Consider the following 19475-nt stretch of genomic DNA (forward strand, 5'->3'; position numbering starts at 1 on the left):
CCTGTTCTTCATAGCCCCTCAAGATACTTTCCCCTACATTAAAATCAGTCATCTGTCTATGTTGTTAAGAGTATCATATTCATAGTATTTTTCATGCTGAATTTAAAAATTCTGAATTTCAATGACTTTCCCCAGGGAAAAGGCCTTTTTTTGAATAAAAGTCAATCAAATCTGCTGTGCTGTAGAGTATCTGGTACATTGTAGGCCCTCAATATATATCACTGAATAAATAAACGGTCACTAAAAGTGTATCATTCTTACAGTTTTCACGTATTTGTTTTCATCACATTGTCATATAAACTTAAGATTTTGTTTGGATACCAGGGGCTGTATTGTTATCATTATTAATTGAAACTTATTAAACCTTTCCAACATTTTGCTCAATTGCAGTGCTTTAAAAATAGCCACCAATAATTTTTAAAATAAAAGCAAAAGTGAGCACATGGCTCCTGTGTTAAGAACAAGGTAATTATATAGCTCATGATAATTACCTGTGGGCATTGGTAAATACCTGAGGGTATTGGTAAATATGTTGCAGCTTGATAATTGTACTTCACTGCAGGTTCAGATTAGAGTGTTCCCTAAGTTTATCACAGAAGCTGCTATTTAAAGAGTCAGGCTAAAACCTAGAATGAGAGGAACTCTTGGGACATATAGCAGCATTTCCAAGTCTTTGCAATTTCCATCCATTTCTTTCATGTGGCAGTAACAATCAATTCAGTTAAATATTTTAAAATCAACAAATTATATTATTTCCCTGAATTCCTGGAAAACAGTTGAGCCAAAGTAATGAAGGAAGATAGTTGGTCTGAAACCTGGACCACTGTTTAACAATGAGTTAGGACTCATTAGTGGCACATTCAATCAATTTAGCATGTCACCCTCCTCCTCAGCAATTTTTAAAAAGTGGAATAGAATACACTAAAAAAATACTAGAGTATGCTGCTCCATGGAAGGGTATATTGTTCTGTGAAATCTGTTTCATTTGTATGTATGTGTGTTTACTGGTTTGTAAAGTAAAATACGTTTCCCAATGAAAGTGAAAGTCATTCAGTCATGTCCAACTCTTTGCAACCCCATGGACTTTACAGTCCGTGGAATTCTACAGGCCAAAATACTGGAGTGGGTATCCCTTCTCCAGGGGCTCTTCCCAACCCAGGGACTGAAGCCAGGTCTCCTGCTTTGCAGGCGGATTCCTTACCAGCTGAGCCACAAAGGATGCCCAAGGATACTGGAGTGGCAAGCCTATCCCTTCCCCAGCGGATCTTCCCGATCCAGGAATCAAACCAGGGTCTCTTATGTTGCAGGCGGATTCTTTACTGAGTTATGAGGGAAGCCCTATATTTCCCAGTATGGAATATATTTCCCTCTGTGGTATACATGTTTCCCACTGGTTTGAGTCAAAAAGGTTTTAAAGTCACCACTCCATAGGACACAGTAATATTGTTCAAGGAGTGGGATCAATTCCATGTAGCCACTTAATAAAATTGGTTTAATAACTTGATAACATTGAATTATGTACCACTTGGGACAAAAAACCCCAATTACATAATCAAAATCCCAAGAGCATAATCAACACCTGATTCACTCACCAGACTTGGCTTCAGAAAACATATTATTAGTTCAAAAAATCAAACCCATCTCAAAGGGAGGAACATTCACTACTACAGAAATTGTGCCCAAGAATTTGTCATAAATTCTGAAGCCAATACCAAAAAAGCAATTAGAAAAATATTTTCAGCCAAGGCAAAAAACTCTAAAATTAGACCCAGATCACTATTTTCCAGGGCAGCTCCTGATGTTTCTGCCTGCATATTTATCATATTTAATTCTTGTATAATTTTTTTCTCAAGAATGAGTCCTTATCATATAGAAACTTTTATTATTTCTGTATTCTTAATGCCTTTGTATATATTGTCTAGTACAGAAGAGACATTTTAAAATGTTTATCAAGAAAATGGTACTCATTTAGATAAATACATGTTCTCAAACTTAATGACTGACTCAAGGTCCGAGTGAATGCTAAGCCTATTCATGTTTCTTGCTCACTTTAAAGAATATACATCTTAAAGTCTCTCAGCTCTTTGGAACAGCACTTAATTGGAGCTTACAACTCATAACTTTTAATCAAATAAATAAAATTTAGAAATTCCCTGGAGTCCAGTGGTTAGGACTTCTCGCTCTCACTGCCAAGGGCCTGGGTTCAACAATTCCTGTTTGGGGAACTAAGATCCCACAAGCAATAAAATTTAAAACCAAAATGAGACATTATTTTGATATCAAATTATCATGGATGCAAGCAGGAAAATGAGCACTCTCATACAGTGTTTGTGATGTGGGGAAAACTGAGAAAGGTAGTTTGGAAATACATATCGAAAATCTTCATATATCCTAATTTTATTAATGAAGATATATGGTTTCTAGTTCTTTGCTCAATGGAAAAATCGCAAATCTGCAAACATGGACACGGGATATTAATCTCAGTGTGGTGTAACAGTAGATAAAGATGTCTAATACTAAACAATGAGTGATGTAACTATGGTAATTATCACAATAAAATAATATGCAGCCATGAAAAATAATGATGTTCAATTACACTGGCATAGAAATAGGCTCTGAAAATATAAAAAGCAGATAACAGCTGTAACTCTAGAATATCATTTACATTTTTTATCAAATGAAACTCATTAACCATTTTACAGTGAACTATTCAGTGTTAACTTAGTACTTTCACAATATTGGACAACTGCTGCCTCTGCCCAAATCCAAAACATTTTCATCACCCCAAAAGGAAACCTGTATCCATTAAGCAGTTGCTTCCCATTCCCTGTTCCCGCAACCCCTGGTGACTACCAGCTTCAGTTCTGTCTCTATGGATTTACTTATCGGAATATTTCATGTAAATGTAATTGTGTAACGTGACCTTTCTTGTCTGATTTCGTTCATTAAGCATAACGTTCTGGATGTTTACCCACCTTGTAGCAGTACTTGATTTTTTTTAATACAGCTGAGTAATATTCCATTGTGCACATATGCTGGAGAAGGAAATGACAACCCGCTCCAGTGTTCTTGCCTGGAGAATCCCAGAGACAGAGGAGCCTGGTGGGCTGCCATCTATGGGGTTGCACAGAGTCAGACATGACTGAAGCGACTTAGCAGCAGCAGCAGCAGCGCACACATGCTATAGTTTATTTATTAGAAGGCCTTTCAGGTGCTTTCTACGCTTTGGCTATTGACAATAGTGGTACTAAGAACATGGGTGTAGTGCAGAATCATTTTAATGAGACAAGTATTTGTTGGCAGAGAATAAATGCAGGAATGTTAGCAATCATTATTTTGTGATGGAGATATGACAGGTGAGTCTTTTTATGTTATTGAGAGCGTTGGGCTTTAGAATTAAGCAACCTGGCTGTTTCTTCACGTGTAAAGTGAGGGAAATAAAACTTACCTAATTGAATTATTGTGAAGAGGAAATGAAACATTTGTTCTTAGACGTTTGTGGGGACACAAGTACTGAATACATAGAATGTTTTTTAAAAATCTTTTTTGTTTTCACTTTTTGGTGACATTTACTGAAAATATCTCACCCCAACGCAATAACATTGTTATTAAACAGGCTTTGGTGTTGTTTGAGAGTCTATTTGTATGCCATGAACTTAAGAGGCATGTTTCTCTTTGCTCACAGTTATTTGGGCTGGTGCCAGTCAAAGGCTCCCCAACTGTTTGATGTTATAACATCGCTTTGACTTAGTTCTAAAATGTTACTCTCCCTCCAAGTTTCAATTAAAATAACGTTCCAAGTAGCGTTTTCTCCAGCCCTCTGTCATAGATCGTCTCCATTTGTCTTTGTTTCGGCACCCCTTTATGCACTGCATATGCAACCATCGAGGTTTTACATTTTAGGAAATGTACAAAAGAAACGGAGGGACGGGTCAAGGGCACAGGCTTTCTCATAGATACAGCCAGGAAAATACTCTGCCATCAGGTTTTCCCAAATATACAAAATTGCCTCCGGAACATCTTTGTACTCCCTAGAAAACCTCACATTTTATTTTTCACTGCGAACTCTTAATTTCTTTGCCAAATGTGTACACGTTGAGCACGGCGGAAGGGTCACCGTCCGGGGTGGGGAGGGGCCGCCCGGGTTTGCAGGGGCTGAAGGCGCGTCGTGAGCCCCGGAGCTATCCCAGCGCGGGAGTTTCGAGGGGAGCTCGGGGACAGTTACGGTGTCACGTGGGAAGGCCGCGCGGGGACAGGCTTTTGGGGCTCGAGTGCCCCCGGGGAAGCCGGTGCCAAAGGGCCGCATACCTAGTGTCCAAACCTGGGAGTTCCCTAGGGCTTTGCGGGGAGGGGAGCGCCCGCCCGCGCCAGCACAGGTGTCCGCGGGGCGGCGCCGAGGCCCTCGCGGGAGGGCGGGAGGGGCGGGCGCTCCAGGGCTCCGCGGCCCGCGGCCCGAGGGGAGGTTCCCGCGAGGTGGTTCTGGGCTCCTCCTCGGCGCTCAGGTTTCCTCTTCCCGCCCGCCGGCTGCTGGCTGCGGCGCCGCCTCCGTCCCCCTTCTCCCTCCCTCTCCGCGGCTGGGCCCGCTCTGCGGCCTCGGCCCGCCTCGCCCCCGCCCGGGCCTCCTCCCGCTCGCTCTCTCCCTTCCCCTCGAGCCTCCGAGGAGCCCGCAGCCGCGGGGCGCCCGGGAAGATGGCGGCGGCGGGAGACGGCGGCGGCGAAGGGGGCGCGGCGGCGCCGGGGCCGGGGCCGCGCGGGCCGAGCCCCTTCTCCGAGGCGCGCGACGACGCCCGGGGCCCCGTACCCGCGGCGCTGCACCCGGAGGAGGTCGCCTCGCGGCTGCAGCGGATGCGCCGGGAGCTTAGCAACCGCAGAAAAATCCTGGTGAAGAACCTGCCCCAGGACAGCAGCTGCCAGGTACGGGGACGGGCTGCGAGGCGACGCGTCCCCGGGGGCTCCGGCGCAGCAGCTGCAGAGCAGAGCTGCCCCTTAGGTGTCCAGGCTAGTGCCCGGCGTCTGCGAGCGGTCCGGGGGAGGAGGGGTCGTGCAGAGTTACGAGCACTGTCCGTGGCTTTTGCAGAGCCCCCCGGTTTCTGAGCCCGCCGTCGCCCCGCGAGGGAGGCACGTTAAGAAACTGAGGCTCAGAGAGGCGAAGGGGCTTCTCCAAGGTCACGGGAACCCGGAGCGCTGTCTCTAAGTCCGGCCGGTTCCAGGATCGTGTGTCGCGGGAAGGGTTTGGGGGAGTAGATGAAGGAGAGTAGCGGTGGGCTGCAGAGCACAGTTTGGGTTGGGAGGGGGCGGAAACCAAGGCTTTGGGAGCACGTTGAGACGGGCGAAGGGTCCCGCAGGGTCCTCGGGACCTGGGTGTGCCATGGGGGGCGGGGTCACGGGAGAGCTAGGAGTGAGTTTTGCTGCTGTTTGGAGCACTTGCCCGAGTTTGTATGAAACAACTCTGTCCCCTCAGTTGCTAAGACCCTGGTAATAGAGGTTATCGCAGCGCTCTGGGGAGACTTGCTGCCGTCTTACTGACTCCGAGAAGGCTTCAAGATAGGTTTCTCTGCGTCTTTGAACCAAATTAACTGTTGCTTTAAGCTCTACATCTAATTGACTTTACCACCACCCCGCCCCCCCGGCCCCCGCCTCCTGGATTGCCAAATTAACGGGCTCGTTTGCTCCTTGTAAGAAAACTAGAAAACACAAAGAAGCGCAACGGAGGGTGGGAGTGGGATAGAAATCACCTGTATGTTTGATACGTAAAGATAACCACTGTTAACGTGAAATACTATCTATCTTTTCATGTGTGCATTTTTTTTAAACCAAAAAACCCCCGAATTTCTTTAGACTGTTCAGGGTTTCTTAATTGTCTAGATGTTCACGTATATTTAACGTTTAGCTAGAATTTCTATATTTTGTGGAGATGGGGAGGGTGGGCTGTCCTAGTGGTTGCAGATTTGAGGCAATTAGTGTAGCTTCCTCCTTTACTGGGATGCATGGTATTCCGGGGGCGGGGTAGTGGGGGGGGGGGAGAGGCTGCTGATTGATAATTGCAGCGGTTCTTCCATGAGATCCGTTAAATAATGAGACCAGTGCCTCGCTGCTTTGTAATTAGATCTTACATAGCCATTCACAATAAATGTGAGCATGTAACCTTGTAACCCATATGCATGAAGGGACATTTTGTTTCAAAAAAGCAATGTAAAAAAGTCTCTTGTCAGTATTTGTATATCTCATCCCTCTTTCAACTCTTTCCATTATTGTCCACTTCCCCTCAGGCGGGTAATGTTTTGTAATGCTGTAAGGACAACTGCAATGGACTGATTTCATTGAAGCAACTTTCCCGTGCCCACGCAAAGAGAGGATAGCAAGTGAGCTCAGAAAGAGGGAGGCTTGGAAAAGGCAGATGGCATTAAAAAAAAATACAAAATTGAAGGAATAGTTTTATGTATAGGTAATCTAGAAGAGAGGGGAGTGTCTTGATTTCCTTTGTAGAATGTCAGCTACTTTTGCTATCACATTTCTTTGCATTAATTCTAAAAATATTTGGACCATAAATTTTAGGAATTTCTATTTTTCCTTTGCTGTTGGTATCTTTCTCATCTCCCATCTTAAGAGACTTGGAAAAAATATATCAGAGTCCAATAAATGGAATAGTTAATTACTTGTTAGTGATGGAGAGAGGTTTTATGAAAATTACACTGATTTATATTTTTGAGATAGTCTCCCTCAGTTATGAATTTATGTGTAATCTCAATTTTAGGATTTTCTGTAAGATAGATGGAATTTGAGCAAACTCTGGGAGAAAGTGAGGGACAGGGAACCCTGGCATGCTGCAATTCATGGAGTCGCAAAGAATTGGACTTGACTTGTGACCCAACAACAATGATAAGGTAGTAAGCATAAATTATCAAATGAAACTGGTATAAGATCTGTATATGTAGATGGATCTTTTACTGGCAAGTAAAGTATCTTAAATTTTTATGTTAAGTTAATTTTTATGCCAAGTTTTTTGAGAACTGAAGAGTTTCATCTGTAAGCAACAAAACAAACCGTTATTAGCACCTGGAATACTGGTTCCCAGACTTGTCCTAGTCTTTATTTTTTGTATGATCATTTCTATAATGAAATATTTTAAGTATTTCTGATAATCCAGTTTTAAAATTTAAACAGATCAGTGTTAGATTACAGATAACATTTGTTTGAGTAGTGTTTTTTTATTGTCTTTAGTACTTGTACTGTTCCTAGGTTTTCTGATAACAATCATAACTATCAATGGTCTGTGTTACATAAATAAGTAGAGTAGGCCAAATATGCTAATTTTTAAAAGCAATTAAAAGATACTTTTCTTCAAAATATTTAAAGTTAAGAATTGCTATTTTTACTAGTGCAATAAAATTAACATTTACTTGATCTACTTCTCAAGTTGGAATATTTCCATGAATGTGTTCTGCAAATATTTTATGTTTTATTTCCTATTGCTAAGTCACTTCAGTCGTGTCCTACTCTGCGAGACCGCATAGACGGCAGCCCACCAGGCTCCCCCACCCCTGGGATTCTCCAGGCAAGAACACTGGAGTGGGTTGCCATTTCCTTCTCCAATGCATGAAAGAGAAAAGTGAAAGTGAAGTCGCTCAGTCGTTTCCAACTCTTTAGCGACCCCATGGTCTGCAGCCCACCAGGCTCCTCTGTCCATGGGATTTTCCAGGCAAGAGTACTGGAGTGGGGTGCCATTCTAATTCTGATTTTACCTAGTGGCTGCATTTTACTGTCAACTTACTAGTGAAGGATTAAGTTTAATTTTATTTTGTATTGTTTAGCCAATATCACCTAGATAAACTCCTATTTATTCCTTATAAAATGACTAATATGGTTAAAAATAGTTTAAAGACTACTTTTTGTCCAGTTTCTAAGTAATGAGATATTTTAAATACCCAAATTATTGCTCTGTTCTAGGAGAAACTATGTTGATTCATTCATTTATTTGGTAATATCACATTAAGGATCAAAGTCATTCCTAACTTGAGTTCTCAAACTGTATAGTCATGTTTCTAGAAATGCTGTGTTGGTGATTGATCAGTAGGAGCCCAGTGATTTCTTCTTAACATTTTGAAAATGTGGACATTTTCTTAATTAAACATAGTTTTCTTAAATCTTATTTTGTTTAATTTTGGGTATAAGAGATTTACAATACCATCCCACAGCTATACTGTTCCTATGATTAGAAGACATACAATGTTATTTTTAAGTTCAAGCTTTTAAAGGTACAAATATCAAATACCTTACAGTAGTAGAAATACTTGCTCTAAAAAAAGGAGCACATTGAGAACTAATAAGTTCTCAAAAGAATAGTTACCGCCATCAGTCAGGTGCTGCCTGGTGACCACTGTATGCTTTCTGGAGTCCTCGCAGCCCTCTGTGTTCTCATAGCTTCAATTCTGGTTCATATCCTTTTCATTTCTTGCACAAGTTTGCAACTTTTCTGTTTAATGCCTACTCTCATTACTGTGCTATCTTCTATGTTTTAGCCCCATTTCTTGCACAAGTTTGCAACTTTTCTGTTTAATGCCTACTCTCATTACTGTGCTATCTTCTATGTTTTAGCCCATCCTGTTCCATTTCCCTGAGAGAGCGTCCCAAAGCACAGATCTGACCATGTCACTCTCCTATTAAAACAACAACAAATCTTTGGCTCCCCCTTCCCGTTCCCAACACTGATTCTCAAACTTTCCTTCAATTCTCCATTATTGGTCTTTTTTCCTCAATTTGTAAGGAACAGTGAACCTGAATTAGCCTACTGCAAGAGCGAAATTCCTTTGAAGCTTCATGTTCTGTCTGAAAAATTCACATTGATTTTATGTTCTAGTAAAGTTGGATTTAATATAAAAACAATGACTTAAACTCAGTTAACTTCCCTCCAGATCTTTTTTTCATAAACTTGGCACTTAAGGAAGAGCCACTGTCTTTATCCTGTGATTTTCCATACTCTGGTGTTACCATGGAGTACTCAGACATCACTTGAGAAGCATGACATACTAGGATAGAAATGTAAGGCTCTAGCTTTATGTGACTTGGCCCCTGCCTACGTTTCTAGTCTCATTTTTTTATTGGTCCTGCCCTGGATTCAACTCTAATTTTTTAGAGCTACCTCAATCCCTGAGTACTCCATGCCACTGTGATATGATATTTATAGTTATGTCTTTGAATGTATGTGTTTTGGAATGTAATTGTAGTGATTGATTTATTATGACTAATATTTACAATATTTATTTATAATGAATAATAACGATGCTGTGAACACTGGTTCTTATTCACTGTAGCCATTGTGTGTATGTGTATGTCCATATGTATGAATAGTCTTTTGCAACTCTGACTTTAGAATTTTGGTTAGTTAAGGTAGTGCCCTAAAACATGGACTTTTAAATTGTATTTCTATAAATTGTGTATATTTTATGATTAACCTGTTTCTGGTTCAGTAGCATTGTTACTAGGGTTTCAAAATGGAGAAACAGTGATATTTATTTCCTGTATTGTTTGAGTTCACTCAGGTTTCTTTCTTACCTATCGTCTGTGTGTATTTTGTCTTTGTTGTATTTATTTTAAAATCTGAAAGACATTGAGTAATTAGAAAATGTGAAGTACTTGGATAATAGCCAGGATTGGTAAATAGAAAAAACACTCTGTTGTCTTACTTTGGATATTAGTAACTTTCATTTCATGGCCAATAGAAGGGGGAAAAATGGAAACAGTGAGAGACTTTATTTTCTTGGGCTCCAGAATCACTGCAGGTGGTGACTGCAGCGATGAAATTAAAAGACATTTGTTTCTTGAAAGAAAAGCTATGACCAACCTAGACAGCATATTAAAAAGCAGAGACATTACTTTGTCAACAAAAGTCCATCTAGTCAAAGCTATAGTGTTTCCAGTAGTCATGTATAGACACGAGAGTTGGACCATAAAGAAAGCTGAGTGCCAAAGAATTGATGCTTTTGAAGTGTGGAGTTGGAGAAGACTCCTGAGAGTCCCTTGGACTGCAAGGAGATCCAACCAGTCCATCCTAAAGGAAATCAGTTCTGAATATTCATTGGAAGGACTGATGCTGAAGCTGAAACTCCAATACTTTGGCCACCTGATGTGAAGAACTGACTCATCTGAAAAGACCCTGATGCTGGGAAAGATTGAGGGCAGGAGGAGCAGGGAGGGGATGACAGAGGATGAGATGGTTGGATGGCATCACCGACTCGATTGACATGAGTTTGAGCAAGCTCCAGGAGTTGGTGATGGACAGGAAAGCCTGGTGTGCTGGTGTCCATGGGGTCACAAAGAGTCAGAAACAGCTGAGCAACTGAACTGAACTTTGATTTCAAAGTGCTCTATTATGGTAGTCAACTGAGAAGCTTGATGGTTAATTCATGGAGGCCCATTTGAAAACATAGCACTTTTTTAGAATAACAAACCACCAAATGTAGGAAACTCTGGGTGATTTTCTCCTTAAATGCTGTTTATTCCGACCTTGTTTTTTATGTTAGTCAGAAACCAATAGAGTTTTCTCACATACTTTGTGTTCTTTAACTGTGGGATTTAAAAATATACCTTATTTGTTTTCTCTAACAATATATTCAGTAATTATTGCCTCGTTTTAAGCTGGGGCTGTTAATTCATCACTTTTTCCTGACAATACCAGGATGTTTTTACATTATAAAATCAATTCTTTTTCTTACTGAGGATGTCATTTTACTTACTTCAAAAGTTACTTTTCTTAGTATAGTGGTTTCTACTACTTAGAAGTTACCTATCGCATTTTCTTTTTTTAGTGTAATCACAATTGACTTAGGGGTTCTACATATTTCCTGGGTCTCAGTGTAACAGGGACACTGAAAGCTGCTAAAAGAATATATTTCTACATTTCTGGGACACCACTGGCTCAGTGAATTTCTTGGCAGAAATTCTTAAAAAGTGTTTCACCAATGCTTATTCTTGCTCTAAAAACACATTTGAGAAGAGTGCTTTGTGGTTAGCATCACAATGCTGAGTGTTAATGAGCAATCTAGAGAAGTTTCAGGTGATTTATAGACCATTCCCTAATTAATGAATGAGTTAATGCTTATAAGTTAATTTTGGACTTGCAACGTGTTTTCCCATAGAAGGGATATAGTAGGTGGTATTTAGCTTTGCTGGTTAGCATTTTAACATTTACTTAAGCTATGATGCTTCTAAAGTGTAAGATTACTCTAAATAGTACAATAATATCTGGTTAGCTTTGTGCTGGAGCAGAGACTTCCAGTTTCCAGTCACTGATGGGCGCACCTGTGTCTTATGTGAGACGCACAAGAAGGGGCTGCATTTAAGGGAACTGTTCTTTAAATAAATAAGATTCAGAAGATCAGGGCAGCCTTAAATGAGATCAACTCCAATCAAAGGCTGTTGCTGCTAACAGGGTTACTAACCCCCTGAGTTTTGTCTCTTGATTCTTCTATTTGCACTCACTGTCCCTGTGTTACAGCCAGTAACCCTTAAGGGTCTCCAGGGCTCATGTTTCATCTGTGGGCAATAAGCTTTGTGCTTAGCCCAGCTAGAACAGGCTAATGAAAGAATATTAAAATATAAATACAGAAAACCAAATCATCTATAAATTTAAAGATCTATAATTGCTTATTAGAAATCCTGGGTGTGTTTTTACTTTGTTTGCCTAAGAAGCAGTTGTCTTACTCACAGGGGATAGTGTTCAGTGAGGTTACTTATGAGAAGTGGGAAGATCAGACCACTTAGAACACGTGTGTGTATTATCAATTTTGGCTCATGATTATCTGCAGAAGACCGTCCTTGGTTGCTATACCGAATATCTTCCACTTGTGTTTCCAGACCTTTCTCCACCCTTATCACCTGCTTTGTGTCCTTGGAGGCTGACTTTGCTGTGGGTTGCACTAACAGGGCTCTCTCATTCTCTGGTTTCCGATTGCATTTGGCCAAACCTCTAGTGGGAGATCAAAGGGTGGAGGAGAGAAAGAGTGAGGCAGTTCCCTATCTTTATTCAGCCAGTTCCCTATCTTCCAGGTTACCTGGGGCTTGGTTGTTTCCTCTTTCAGAGGTCACAGTTTCTTTCCAGTGGGCCTCTACATGCAACTAGAGGTGGCTCAGCTGGTAAAGAATCCGCCTGCAATGCGGGAGACCTGGGTTCAATCCCTGGGTTGGGAAGATCCCCTGGAGAAGCGAATGGCAACCCACTCCAGTATTCTGGCCTGGAGAATTCCACGGACTGTATAGTCCATGGGGTCGCAAGGAGTCAGACACGACTGAGCGACTTTCATTTTTATTCAACTAGGCTACCTGGGTGGTTGTAATCACTCCCCTTGCCTAATTAGGCCTGGGGGTTGTAGCGGACTGACTGTTGCTAACCATGGGCTTTCTGTGAACTCTTAAAGATAGTCTCTTTCAAAAATTCTCTCCAGCTACTTAGGTTTTGAGTGTGCCATCTGTTTCTTGCTCAGACCCTGATGCTGTTGCCTACCTTCTCAGTCTCCTTTTTTCTTCTTGTTTTTCCTAATAGCGCCCAGATCTTTCTCTGAGAACCTACCCCTCCCTTATTTAGTGATGTGATTTGACTGGGTTTGCTCTCTGTCCCCATCTGTGCAACTGACATAACCAATGAACAGAATTCTTTGCTTTGCCATTGTAATTGTTTAAAGGATGGGCAATAACCTGGACCTACGCCAGTCAGCACAGGGGAGTCCCTTGGCCATGGTGATTATTTCAGCCTGGTATGATAAAGAAGCTTAGGACTTTGGTTGTTAAGGTAAGTAATTCTTTCTTACCTTACCTCTGGAATATGAATGCAGAGACTCATTGCTCTGATTCAGCTGACATTATGAGGACAAAGGAGAATTGACCTGAAAAGAAAGAAAGAAGGAAAAAGAGTAGAGAAGCTGAGCTAGAACCCTGGTCAAACTGTGTCTAAAACTTGACCTACCTTTGAATTTCACAGTTATGTAAGAGTCTAACTTCCCTTCTCCTGCCCTCAATCTTTCCCAGCATATCAGGGTCCTTTTCAATGAGTCAGCTATTCACATCAGGTGACCAAAGTATTGGGGCTTCAGTATTAGTCCTTCCAAAGAATATTCAGAGTTAATTTCCTTTAGGATTGACTGGTTTCATCTCCTTGCTGTCTAAGGACTCTTAAAAGTCTTCTCCAGCACCACAGTTGGAAAGCATCATTTCTTTGTTGTTCAGCCTTCTTTATGGTCCAACTCTCACATCCATATAGGACTACTGGAAAAAGCATGGCTTTGACTATACGAACCTTTGTTGACAATTTGTTGGCAAAGTGATGTCTCTGCTTTTTAATATGCTATCTAGGTTTGTCATAACGTTTCTTTTTCCAAGTGGATCTTATGTTATTACAACCAATAGTATCCTAAATAATACAGAATTTTAATTTAAAAAACATGAAACCTTAGTGGAAAGGATGGCAGAAGACATTTTATCTAACCCTTTTGTTGAATAGTGTGTTAGTTGCTCGGTCTTGTCTGGCTCTTCACAATGCCATAAACTGTCGCCCACCAGACTCTTCTGTCCATGGAATTCTCCAGGCAAGAATACTGGAGTGGGTTGCCATGCCCTTCTCCAGGGGATCTTCCTGACCCAAGGACTGAACTCGGGTCTCCTGCATTGCATGAATACGATTTGCAGGGTCCTAAACACATGGATTCCAGCACATTTTTAACACGTTTAGTCTCAAATCACTTCTTTGTAAGATATCCTGCTCCATTTTCAGACAGCTTTTGTTGTTATAAATGTCTTTTTTATATTAAATATATAAAATCTATTTCCCTAAAATTTTGATTTCTTGATCCAACTTTTCTCCTCTCGTAGCATGGAGAAATTATGGTATTCTCTTTTTTAACTTATAACCTTGCTTCCTTCAAACCACTCGATTTAGAACATGAGTCTGAGTTGCCTCACCGTCTTGTTTTTTTTTTTCTCTAAACACACACACGACTATCATTTTGTTGTTGGATCTCTTAAAATGTGGCACTCAGAGTTGAGTATGGTAGTCTAGCTGAGATCTCCTTGATAATAACCTTTGTTTATTGGAGGCCTGTTGTGGCGCAGTGGTAAAGAATTCGACTGCCAGCGCTGGAGATGTGGATTCAATCCCTGGATTGGTATCCCCTGCAGAAGTAATGGCAACCCACTCCAGTATTCTTGCCTGGAGAATCCTGTGGACAGAGGAGACTGGAGGGCTACAGTCCATGGGGTGGCACAAGAGTTGGACAGGATTTAGCGACTAAACAACTGTTGCTAGGCACTGTGCTGCTTTTGCATTGTGTTTAATCCTTTTTTCAAGGCTGTAAGATCAGAATTTTTTAATGCTCATTTTATTGATAGGGAAACAGAGATGCAAAATTAACGTCAAGCAGTCTGTGCAGTCATTCAGCGTATTGGTAGAGTGGAGAAAAGCTAATGTCTTTTTGATTCCAAAATTATATTCTTAACCCACACTGTGTTATGATTGTAATTCCCATACATACAGTAGATCCTAAGTGTTTCAAAGGACAGGGGTTATGTAATATTTACCTCGGTGTCACCAGTGTTTAACCTAGAAGCTGACACATTGTTCCAAGGGAAGTTTAAAACAGAAGGAGACTACCCACCTCTTTGTTCTAAAATGCTATGCTTCTGTTAATGTGTCTGGCACATGGCAGGCTTTCAGGATTAGTTTGTAAGATGAACACATTTTGCATTGTAAGATTGCGTTAGCTTTTTTGGCAGTGAACTCCATTCACATATAATTATTCTATCAGTCAACTGTTTATGGCTTCTGAATAGGTTGAAAGCTGTAAACCCTCTCTCAGGAAAAGTTCTAACGTTCATGGGCAGGTCGCTCACTTGTGTTGGACTCTTTGTGACCCCGTGGACTTATACAGTCCATGGAATTCTCCAGGTCAGAATACTGGAGTGGGTAGCCTTTCCCTTCTCCAGGGGATTTTCCCAACGCAGGGATTGAACCGGGGTGTCCTGCATTGCAGGCGGATTCTTTACCATCTGAGCCACAAGGGAAGCCCAAGAATACTGGAGTGGGTAGCCTATCCCTTCTCCAGCAGGTCTTCCCAACCTAGGGATTGAACCGGGCTCTCCTGCATCTTTATCAACTGAGCTATTGGGGAATCCCCTCTAATGTTCATAGGCACATAGAAATCTGCATGTAATTTAAAGGTGCTGTGGATCTCTTGCAATTTGCCTCTGATCTCATTCTGGGAGATTTTATACCTAGATTGAGGAACACCTTCCCACACTGTTATAATTTTGATCATGTTTTTGGGACTTCACCTGAGTATGGACCACTAGAACAGGTCCAAAGCTGCTTCTTGAGAAAAGTTTTCAGTGGAAACTTCTGTGGGCCACACTTACGCATAGGTGGCACTGTCCTCTTTCTGGGCAAGAAATAAATCAGGCTTCTTAATTTTCTTTCTAAGAAAGTTACCTATCACTTAATGTTTGATGTCAGTGATCATTGTTCTCTGGTTATGCAGTGTTACTAACATTTTACATAGTATGCCTGGCACAGAGTAGATGTTCAGAATTTTTTTTCTTAGAGTCTGAGATACTCTAATGTATTATTTCCCACTTAACATGTGTGGATGCAAAGGTTTCTCTTTTAAAAACATATCAAGACTACTCACAGTAACTATTGCTATGATAAATTTTTTCTGTGTTAGATTTCTGAGTCCTAACTTATTGTGTGTCCCTAAATTTGTTTTCTAGGCATTTGATGCTTAATTTTGAGCTTATTTACCATCATTATCTTTAGATTTGCTTCATCCTTATGCTTGTACATATGCTTTGTGAGTCTGAAGCTTTCTGTTAAACCTTTGTTACCAAAATAGCATTAGAATTGCAGAAGAGAGTTCCAGAAGAACATCCATTTCTGCTTTATTGACTATGCCAAAGCCTTTGACTGTGTGGATCACAATAAACTGTGGAAAATACTGAAAGAGATGGGAATACAGACCACCTGACCTGCCTCTTGAGAAACCTATATGCAGGTCAGGAAGCAACAGTTAGAACAGGACATGGAACAATAATAGACTGGTTCCAAATAGGAAAAGGAGTACGTCAAGGCAGGGTGTATATTGTCACCCTGCTTATTTAACTTTTATGCAGAGTACATCATGAGAAATGCTGGGCTGGAGGAAGCACAAGCTGGAATCAAGATTGCCGGGAGAAATATCAATCACCTCAGATATGCAGATGACACCACCCTTATGGCAGAAAGTGAAGAGGAGCTAAAAAGCCTCTTGATGAAAGTGAAAGAGGAGGGTGAAAAAGTTGGCTTAAAGCTCAGCATTCAGAAAACGAAGATCATGGCATCTGGTTCCATTACTTCATGGCAAATAGATGGGAAAACAGTGGAAACAGTGTCAGACTTTATTTTTTTGGGCTCCAAAATCACTGTGGATGGTGATTGCAGCCATGAAATTAAAAGACACTTGCTCCTTGGATGAAAAGTTATGACCAACCTAGATAGCATATTCAAAAGCGGAGACATTACTTTGCCAAAAAGGTCTGTCTAATCAAGGCTATGGTTTTCCAGTAGTTATGTATGGATGTGAGAGTTCGACTGTGAAGAAAGCTGAGTGCCGAAGAATTGATGCTTTTGAACTGTGGTGTTGGAGAAGACTCTTGAGAGTCCCTTGGACTGCAAGGAGATCCAACCAGTCCATTCTGAAGATCAGCCCTGGGATTTCTTTGGAAGGAATGATGCTAAAGCTGAAAGTCCAGTACTTTGGCCACCTCATGGGAAGAGTTGACTCATTGGAAAAGACTCTGATGCTGGGAGGGATTGGGGACAGGAGGAGAAGGGGACGACAGAGGATGAGATGGCTGGATGGCATTGCTGACTCAATGGATGTGAGTTTGGGTGAACTCCATGAGTTGGTGATGGACAGGGAGGCCTGGCGTGTTGCAGTTCATGGGGTCGCAAAGAATCAGACACGACTGAGTGACTGAACTGAACTGAGCCTGTATTTGCACAAATAGTCTTTGCCTCTTTCCTGCCATCGCCTTTCACCCAACCCTACCTCACTTCCTTTACCCTAGCCAATCAGTTTTTATATTTTTCCTTAAGCTACTATAGTGATTATCTGCTTGTAGTTCCCAGCTTGCCTTTATTTCCTGAACTTTGAATCTTCTATTACCCTCAAGTTCAGCTGCTTGCTTTTGATTTCAGATTAGTCTCCATCTCTCTGACTTTATATCTTGTTAGTTTTTTGCATCCTGATCTAGAATAGAAGTAACAGCAATAAACAAGAACATGTGAATCTGGGAAGTTTTAAATTTTGAAATAATCACAAACTTACAGAAAAGTTATAAGTACAAAGAACTTATTTTTCCTGAGCTGTTTGAGAGAGTACTGACCTACTTTCTATCAACCTGAGGACTTTTATTGTGTATTTCATACAAATATGGACTTTCTCCAGCATAAACACATCATTACCGTGAAACTTTGTGAAACTACCATGAAAAAGTTGGCTTAAAACTCAACATTTAAAAAACTAAGATCATGGCATCCAGTCCCATCCCTTCATGGTAAATAGATGGGGAAACAATGGAAACAGTGAGAGACTTTATTTTCTTCAGCTCCAAAATCACTGCAGATGGTGACTGCAACCATGAAATTAAAAGACTCTTGCTCTTTGGAAGAAAAGCTATGACCAACCTAGACAGTATATTAAAAAGCAGAGACACTACTTTGTCAACAAAGGTCCATCTTGTCAAAGCTATAGTTTTTCCAGTTGGACCATAAAGCTGAGTGCTGAAGAATTGATGCTTTTGAACTGTGGTGTTGGAGAAGACTCGAGAGTTCCTTGAACTGCAAGAAGATCCAACCAGTCCATCCTAAAGGAAATCAGTCCTGAATATTCATTGGAAGGACTGATGTTGAAGCTGAAACTCCAATACTTTGGCCACCTGATGCGAAGAACTCACTCACTGGAAAAGACCCTGATGCTGGGAAAGACTGAAGGCAGAAGGAGAAGGGGGCGACAGAGGATGAGACGGTTGGATGGCATCACTGACTCGATAGACATGAGTTTGAGTAGGCTCTGGGAGTACTGCAGTCGATGGGGTCTCAAAGTGTCGGACACGACTGAACAACTGAACTGAACCATGAAACTGAAAACACTACCATCTAGTCTTCAGATCATGTTTAAATTTTGCCTGTTTTCCCATTAATACCTTTTATAGTGAAAGGATCCAGTTCAGATTCACATATTGCACTTAGTTGTGTTGTCTTAGTCTTCAGTCTGAAATAACTTGTCTTTTTACAATTTCAACCCTTTCAAAGATTACAGGTCAGTTACTTTCTAGAGTGTCCTTCTGTTTGGACATTCTTTATAATTAGATTAGTTCTGCATAATTAGATTCATGTTATGCAGCCTTGGCAGGAACATCACAGGGTGGTACATGTTGTAGAATTTTCCCATTGTTGGTAAAGTTATCTTGACCCCTCTGGCTTTTTAAAAAGTGGCATCTGCCGGGCTTCTACAAGCAGATTTGTAGTTCTGTTTGTAATTAATAAGGATTTTGAGATGACATACTTCAATTAAAACTCAATTAAAACTGGCATACCTCATCTTAGTGTGCTTTGCTTTATTAGCACTTCGCAGATATTGCATTTTCTTTACAAATTGAAAGTTTATCAAGCAAGTTTCTCAGCCCCATTTTCCCAACAGTATTTGCTCACGTCATGTCTCTGTATCACATTTTGGCAATTTTTGTAGTGTTTCCAACTTTTTCATTGTTACATTTGTGATGATGAACTGTGATCAGTGATCTTTGGCACTACTGTAAAGAGTATGATGTGCTAAAGCCTCAGATGATGGATAGCAATTTTTTAGCAAGTTCAGCTCAGTTGCTCAGTCGTGTCCCAGTCTTTGCGACCCCATGAACCAGAGCACACCAGGCCTCCCTGTCCATCACCAACTCTTGGAGCTTACCCAAACTCATGTCCATTGAGTCGGTGATGCCATCTAACCATCTCATCCTCTGTCATCCCCTTTTCCTCCTGCCTTCAGTCTTTCCCAGCATCAGGGTCTTTTCCAGTGAGTCAGTTCTTCGCATCAGGTGGCCAAAATACTGGAGTTTCAGCTTCAACATCAGTCCTTCCAATGAACACCCAGGACTGATCTCCTTTAGGATGAACTGGTTGGATCTCCTTGCAGTCCAAGGGACTGTTAAGAGTCTTCTTCAACACCACCATTCAAAAGCATCAATTCTTCGGTTCTCAGCTGTCTTCACAGTCCAACTCTCACATCCATACATGACCACTGGAAAAATCATAGCCTTGACTAGACGGACCTTTGTTGACAAAGTAATGTCTCTTTTTTTAATATGCTGTCTAGGTTGGTCATAACTTTCTTTCCTAGGAATAAGCGTCTTTTAATTTCATGGCTGCAGTCACCATCTGCAGTGACTTTGGAGCCCAG

General features: G+C 41.2%; 1 protein-coding gene across 3 annotated transcripts in view; it reads left to right on the top strand.

Annotated features, from left to right (window-relative positions):
* Positions 1–4432: 4432 nt before the first annotated feature.
* RAVER2 (ribonucleoprotein, PTB binding 2) overlaps positions 4433–19475 on the top strand; it is a 146209-nt gene continuing 131166 nt past the window's right edge. For 2 of the 3 annotated variants that reach the window (XM_012167788.4, XM_042249271.1), the window contains exon 1: positions 4433–4914. In XM_012167788.4, the coding sequence (XP_012023178.3) occupies positions 4690–4914 (225 nt within the window). In that variant the 5' untranslated portion in view covers positions 4433–4689. The remainder of the gene's footprint in view (positions 4915–19475) is intronic. The other variant, XM_060410635.1, reaches the window with a different exon arrangement.

Source organism: Ovis aries, chromosome 1 (genome assembly GCF_016772045.2).
Source record: "Ovis aries strain OAR_USU_Benz2616 breed Rambouillet chromosome 1, ARS-UI_Ramb_v3.0, whole genome shotgun sequence".
In the NCBI taxonomy this organism is placed as follows: domain Eukaryota; kingdom Metazoa; phylum Chordata; class Mammalia; order Artiodactyla; family Bovidae; genus Ovis; species Ovis aries.